At 41.4% G+C, this 7323-nt stretch overlaps 1 protein-coding gene across 1 annotated transcript; it reads right to left on the bottom strand.

Annotated features, from left to right (window-relative positions):
• Positions 1–727: 727 nt before the first annotated feature.
• Positions 728–6948, bottom strand: LOC110975465 (uncharacterized). The gene is made up of 3 exons (XM_022227988.2): positions 6464–6948; positions 4432–4515; positions 728–2321 (listed from the first exon to the last, which is right to left on the bottom strand). The coding sequence occupies exons 2-3, from the start codon at positions 4499–4501 to the stop codon at positions 1495–1497; spliced, it is 897 nt and encodes a 298-aa protein (XP_022083680.2). The 5' UTR covers positions 4502–4515; positions 6464–6948; the 3' UTR covers positions 728–1494.
• Positions 6949–7323: the final 375 nt, after the last annotated feature.

Here is a 7323-nt window from a genome sequence, read left to right as displayed (position 1 = left end):
GCCATGCTCTAATTCGTAGAGAATTCGAGCGCATACAAGTATTATGCAAAATATATCGGTCTGCATCCTTATGACGTCCACGTTGTGCTGCTTCCCAAGGAGCCACTGGTGCCCACGGCTCACCGATCGAGCACACATAGTATGCCGCAATCAGTAGAAGGGACCCTTGCTGTGTTTGTTTGCTAAATTATCGGACGGTGATGTAACTCGGGTATATTTTGCAGGGTGGGGGCAGGCACCTGGGGAACCTCAATCTTTGGAGGGGGCTCTCCGTGAGTTCAGTGACAGTTAAGCTGCAGTAATTTTGTCTCAAGACAATGTTTCTGCAACATTGTACTCTTTTTCATTGTATGAAAACTCTGTTATGTAATGCAAAGCAAACAGCACAAAAAGGGGCTTAATGTTATCAATGTTTTCTAGGATAACTGAGGGCGCTGTTGCTGTTCAGTTCAGCGAAAAGCAGATTGTTTCTCTTCTCTAATTCCTGAGCGGGGGCACACAACGGGGGAGGCACAGGCCTGGGGGCGCCTTTTTTATGCCACTAAAAACGGGACCCAGAGACGTTAAAAGACGTATGATATTGAGGAGCCGAGTTTTGGTTCTTTTTTCTATATACCAAACTTTATTATGTATCTACCTTCTTTGCAAACATTGTTGATGATTGGAGAAGTGGTAACGTGAACACAGACAATGGGTGCGATTTAAGAAGCAAAGATTAAGACTAACCTTCCTTGTAATCATTACTTCCTTTATTGTTATCGTTTATTCAACCAATGTAAAATGTAAAAAAACTTGACATTGGTAATTTGCTTCTTCCTTGAGCTCTTAAAGGTAAAATTTCACATAACATAAAAGGGTTAAAATATCTTATCAATTACAAAATAAATTAAAAAGAAACAAACCCAATAAGACTCCTCATATACACGTACTGCAGAAGGATAAAAACTTTCCCTGAACCGCTCGCTACCATCAAAAGTGTTAAGGCAGCAGTTGGACGGCAAGAATGTTAAATAATCTGATGCTGCATGACGTTCGTGATTCATTATGGATCTAGTGTGCTTTCGTGTTCTGATGCAATAACATACACCTGTACAACAACACCTTCCAAGCTCTAACCGCAGTAAATTACGGCCCCAAATCATCATTTGGGACGCCCAGAGTATTTGAGTTTTGACTCGGTTGGCCTGGAGAAGCGTTCTCCGGTATCATTTCTTCAAAGGTACAGGAATTGTTTACAGTAAAACAACAACGATACTACAGTGTAGTGATAATGTAACAAACCCTCAGTGATTCAGTGTCCATTTGAATTCAAACACAGAGCTGCCGTCCCTAAAGTTAATACTAAACCCGATTTGGATACCAATCACATTCATTTTTTTCAGCCCAGCATCTGTTGGAAAGTGTTGCAAAAGCACTTAATGGGAAACTATATACACGTCAGTGTGCACACTGATCCCATGCAAATCCGCCTCAGTCCAAAACTATAACCTTTGTCTACGTCAACCACAAACCAACCTTCCGTAACTTGTTGATTTTCGCGCTATTACCAAGGATAAAACTCAGATGTAAAACAGTTGGTTTCTTATGTTTCTCCCTCCAGTCTTTCGTAAGAAAATATAATTTTCCAAGTACTTTGATCCGTAGGCCAGGAATGTGCTCTTGGGCAATCAAACCATTCATTATGCTCTGGTCTGTTGTCATTTTATTCCTTTTGTTGATCTCCAGTAGAAAAACCCACGCCTTTACAAACTGAAAGGTGTTTTCTGTGCACCGGTAAAAGGCAAGGCCGTCACAGAATGCAATGTTCGGGTAGGATTTCTCGTTATGCATTGCAATATCAAAGTTTCCATGAAAATCTTTGAATGGATCTTTGAACCAGAATGTATCCGAATCCACGAACAGAACGTCGTAACCTTTTTCCAAAAATTCAAGAATGTAACTAGGGCGCCTATTAACGAATTGGTTATACATAGGTGAATTTATCACCAGATGCTCAGACAACGTGATCTCAAAATGTGTTTTTTGCACATGCAGCCCTGGTTGGGAATTCTTCCTTTTGGTCAGGTATTGGTAAGACGGTTCATCTTCAGCTATGACCGTAATGTTGGGGCACGCTCCGGTTCTCTTAATGCTTTCCAGCATATTCTCAGTCAGAGCGAGGAACGCAGCGTTTGTCGTGGCCAGCACGACTGTGGTTGGTCGTTTCTCAATATCGGCCACGCTACACCGTAATGATGATGGAGCATTTTTTAAAGTGCTCACTTCCAGCCATTGAACATTGAGATATTGGTGCGTTTTGCATACACGGATTAGCAGGTAGGCTGCATATCGAAGAGAGAGAGAGAGAGAGAGAGAGGGGGGAGTTACAAAAACACTTTAACATACTATGAATGCAATCTTGTCCAAGCAAACTTGTCATTAAAATGGTCAGTAAAAGTGACAATAAAATGGACCTACAATCACTGTCAGCGGAACGATTTCAAAGTGAGGGGGCCAGCTGTGAGACCATCAGTCATCAGCCGTTATTAAGCCGACCGACTAAGCCTCAATCCCTTATAAGGAACTGCAACAGGTAGGGGGCCATCACCCCCCCCCTTCGAATAAGTGAGAGAGGGAGGGGCACTGGTTGCTCTGCCCCCCCTCTGCCCCTGATATTTACTTTGCCAAGGTAAACCCAAATCTTTATATCCACTTGGAGTAAATGAAATGTTTCAAGGTGCAAACACGAGAAGGTGCGAAAATCAACAAAATCGTGAGGTTTGAATTTGTCGTCGGTACTCTAACAACTCCCGTCCTTCCTTCAACATGTGCAGGAAACCTGTACCCACAGTAATAACTATGTAAACTGAAGCTTTACAGTCACTTCGCCCCATTTCCACGTCACCCCTCACCACTTCGCCTCCAACCACTTCGCTCTATCCCCACTTCGCCCCATAGTTTCAGCCCATTTCTACTTTGCCCCGTCCACGGCCATATACCTGGCAAGATATGGGACGGAGGGCTACCCCCCCACCCTTACCTGTCAAATCCCTATACACGCTCTGGTCTATTGTTTACCTAACAATAGACCTAACTATACCTAACACACCCCCCAGAAGTCTGAAAAGAATTCCTGAGATTCCGATCAAACAATGACAAACACAAAGGCGGGGGGGGTTCTCTCCGTCCCATATCTTGCTTCAAATGAAGGGCCGTGCTCGAGTATGTGAATGTTACAGGCCTCTTGAAAACATGGTTGAGGGAGGAGTTCCATAAACGACATGTAGTTACTAAACTCTACAGCATTAAATTAATATCGACTGTGGTCCATTATGGTGAATTAATTCATATGGTTGGACAAGCATTGGGTTTATTTCTCATCCTATTCAAGTATATTTCAAAGCGGTGGGCCTACACAATTATGTACGCAACGTTCTGATAATTGTCGAAGCATCCAGACTAGACAGATGCCCGGGCGCGCCGCGGCGAAAATGTTGTGGAAACATGGACGCTTCAAGTATGAGCAAAAAACCTAATATAAACTCATGAACACAGAAAACACACACATAGACAAGATACTAAATTCTGTGAATTAATTGGAAGAATTTTTGCAACATCGAGGTTTATTTCGATGCGTTGAGGTCACGTACATGTACAGGTACGATCTCCGCGGTATGAATCGACTGGTTGCTACACTCCATCACGCATTCTTTTGCATGGGTACGACGAGGCGGGAGCCAGCGCACGTGTTTTGACCAACATTGGCGACAGCAAAACGAGAATTCGCGTGAAATTAAAAAAAGTTGCTTCTCACATGTTGTAAATGTAACTGGGAACACAGGTAAACACAGGAGAAAAAGGTTGTTCTTGGGTGTTTGTGAAGACAGAAAAGAAACAGGATTTCTTTATTTGTCATTGTTACATGTATTTTTATTAAATTTGATTTCTCTATAAGTTGCCAATAAAACTTTCAGGGCCTCGCCGAAAACTTAGGGTCGGTCGGGAAATCGGAAGCATCATTGTTTTGGCCGCGTTTGCAAGTTGGATTCTCCGACCGTCATTGGGTTACTAAAACTTCGATGTTATTATTTGTTGTATTTAGTCTTAGGCCTCCATGAATACTAAAAGAACAAAATGAACGATAATCAGTGGGGCGAAGTGGAAATGGGACAAAGTGGATATGGGACGAAGTGACCGACACCCCGTGATGCCCGTGCATTTTACGAGTGGTAGGTGAAAAGACAATGTTCCCCATCTTCCTCCGTATTGCTACTAGAAACAGAGGTGATGATACTTTTGTTGTTTTGACACCCGTTTTCCCACTATTTCTGCAAATCCACAAAATTATTTCAACTAACAAAACAATGACCGTTCTTATCAATTAAGGCTTAATCACAGTACGATACTCTTTGTTTAATATTCAATGCACGAGATTCATTCTGTTTTTCTTACCAGAGAGAAAAACGATGCCCAAGACGACAATCCGTCTGACAAGGACTGCATTGCAAACTGAAACTGCCATTTGTCATCAGTTTTCTGGAAAAAAAGTTTTCTTTATAAAGTGATGTAATTTTGTTCATACAGGTATCTTACGACTGATACTATAGGCCCCCCTACGCACACTTTGAAAGCCTATACATCCAAGGGACAAGACCTAACATGCGTTCAGCAGTTAGAATCTGGACGAGTATGCCATTGGTATTATTCCATATACAACTATAAACGCAATGTTCTCCACTTTCAAAGGGGACGGTATCAGAAATATTTAGAGAAACATCGCTGGATTATTAACCTGGTGTAATCCAACGTTTGTTAAAATTGTACGACGATCCACAAAATATCAATGCCTGTGGAAAATCGGAATGCTAATCAAATAAAAAAACGTACAGCTGTTCATCAATATTTTTAAAGTTCCTGGTCTTTTTTCACTTTCACAATGCGTTATTCTGATGTCTTGATTTGTCTTAATCCAAACAAGAACAACTGTTTGCTGCATGTGAGTATTAGGCAGCATTCGACCTACCTTTGCATTTCAAAAACCTTCTTTTTGTACTTTCCATCTATTGTAATGTAGTCAGGTTGAAAATATATGTAGAAATCTGTAGCCCATCCCGCAAATGGTTCAAGTAAATACCGTACATTTTGAGCATCAAATATGTTCGGCTGGTGTTTTAAACTAAATCATTCAATTTTGCTGTATTAATACGGCCCCATTGAACGCAAACATGCAATATCATGTGTTTGAGTCAGGGCCTTATCTCTAGACTACTGAAAGGAAACAAGATGAATTTGAACACATCAAGCCATCCCCGTCCAAACCATGTAAACATTATAAATCCCTCGTGTTGATATTTTATATTTAAAATGGACAGTATCTGCATGCACTGTCTTGGAGGTCTTGAAGTTATGTATATACAAGTATAGTAAATGGGATAGTCGTCAAATTGTTGACAAATTAAATGTTCTACACTTTCATTTATGCAAGGTTGAGGACAACTGATTACACATGTATATGTTTAACGAAACCCCCAAGGAATAGCTGAGAAAAGCACGGGTATTCTATAAAGATCATAACACATTATGCCAGAGGAAGAGTATCACAGACTTATACAGACAACGCGACATCTAGGGCGAAATCAAAAGTGCAATATCATACGGGCGGCCGCAGTATTAGTGCCGTATTCGTGCGTGTACAATGTACATGTACATGCACGTGTATAAAAGTGTTGCAGTGGACAAAATCACAAGGTCATTACATGCCATGACATGCATCATGAAGGTCAGTCACAAGACTACTCACAAGTAAAGGGATGAACAATGATAAAGACATGTTTTCGTTGCAGTTCGCTTGACTTTTGAAATGGGTCACTTCATGAAGTTCGGGCACAGTTAGTGACGGCGTCCCTTGCTACACATCGGTATTTTTTATTGTCCATTATTTTCACATTACACTAGATTAAGTCATATTATTCAGCAAAGATGAAGCACACCACTACAAGAACCTAGCAAGATTTAGAACAATGTCAATTTAGAATCCACATGAAGGGCAAAAAGATGTTTATTTTCACTGATGTAACAAGGGACGCCGTCATAAACTGTGCCCGAACTTCGTGGAATGACCCAAATCAGGCTAGAGGTTTTTGTTGGTATTGTAGGACTGTGATGGTCTTAAAAACGACGGTCCGATTGACAACACCACCGATGCAACGTAGTACGTGTTATTGAACGCGCCCTGGTGACCCAGAAGAAATCCCACTTGAATAAAAGTGGTTTACTTGCTTTAATCCACACGTCACCTGACCTGACCTGGCAAAATTACTATATGCAATCACACTTTCCCTATTCAACGCTGAAACGTGCGTTTGTAATTTGATGTATGGTTGTATTTTCAACATTATGCGAGAGACCAATCTCTTTGCATTTCATCTCGTTTCATTTTTAGATGCAGGTACACGCATACACTGAGCTCAACCTGCAGACTTACCTGCTTCCGTTTAGAACCTAAACTCTCCTTCAGTTGTCATCTACGGCCCAGGACTTGCTCTATGCCGATTCAGAAACTCTGACTACAAGGCTACTTTCACATCATGTCTGTCGATGGATACAGAATTACGAGCCGGATATGTCATGCGGTAAATAGTGGATGTTTCATGTTCATGTAGGCCAACACTACAAAGAGTGGACCCATATGCATAGTGTGGTGTTCTAAAGAGGACAGGCAAACGTCGTGTGAGTGAGTTCGAACGTCGTGTTTGTGAGTGGACAGGGCCAATTTCATGGAGCTGCTATGCACAAAAATTTGCTTAGCACAGTATTGGCTTTTCAGGAAAAACGGGTTACCAGCCAAAAATCGATGTCATTTTTATGATAAGGGGACAGCAGCTGAACACCAGTCACAAGCAATATACAACACATGAACATTTTGGTTGGTAATCTTTTTTATAAAGGGAAAAACATTTGAATGATCCATGAAATCTCACGAACACCGTACGTTCAACTTCTCACAAACGCGATTCACCGTGACAAATACGGTTTGCCTGTCCGCTTTAGAACACCATACATACTATGAGACAGATATGAAAGCCACCTGTTGTAATCGATTATGTCGACGCATAGAGCTACAATGGTCGACGTAAGTGGGTGCTCTAGGTGACACGATGACCTCTTCTCGTACTTCGTGTTATAAAGTGCCGATAAAAGGGTCGTTGCATTAAAGGAAACCGCACGCACTGGACACTTTTCAGCTCAACATTTTCATGCGAATTACTCGTAACACATAAGATACGAATACTTCTTTTCATACGAATTGACAATCAGTAGTAAAGTTTTCCTTTCTTAGACAGT

This window comes from Acanthaster planci, linkage group LG20, assembly GCF_054643075.1.
Source record: "Acanthaster planci isolate LZ-2023a linkage group LG20, COTS_SCS, whole genome shotgun sequence".
NCBI classification, from domain to species: Eukaryota; Metazoa; Echinodermata; class Asteroidea; order Valvatida; family Acanthasteridae; genus Acanthaster; species Acanthaster planci.
This window is presented reverse-complemented; position numbering and strand designations above follow the sequence as displayed.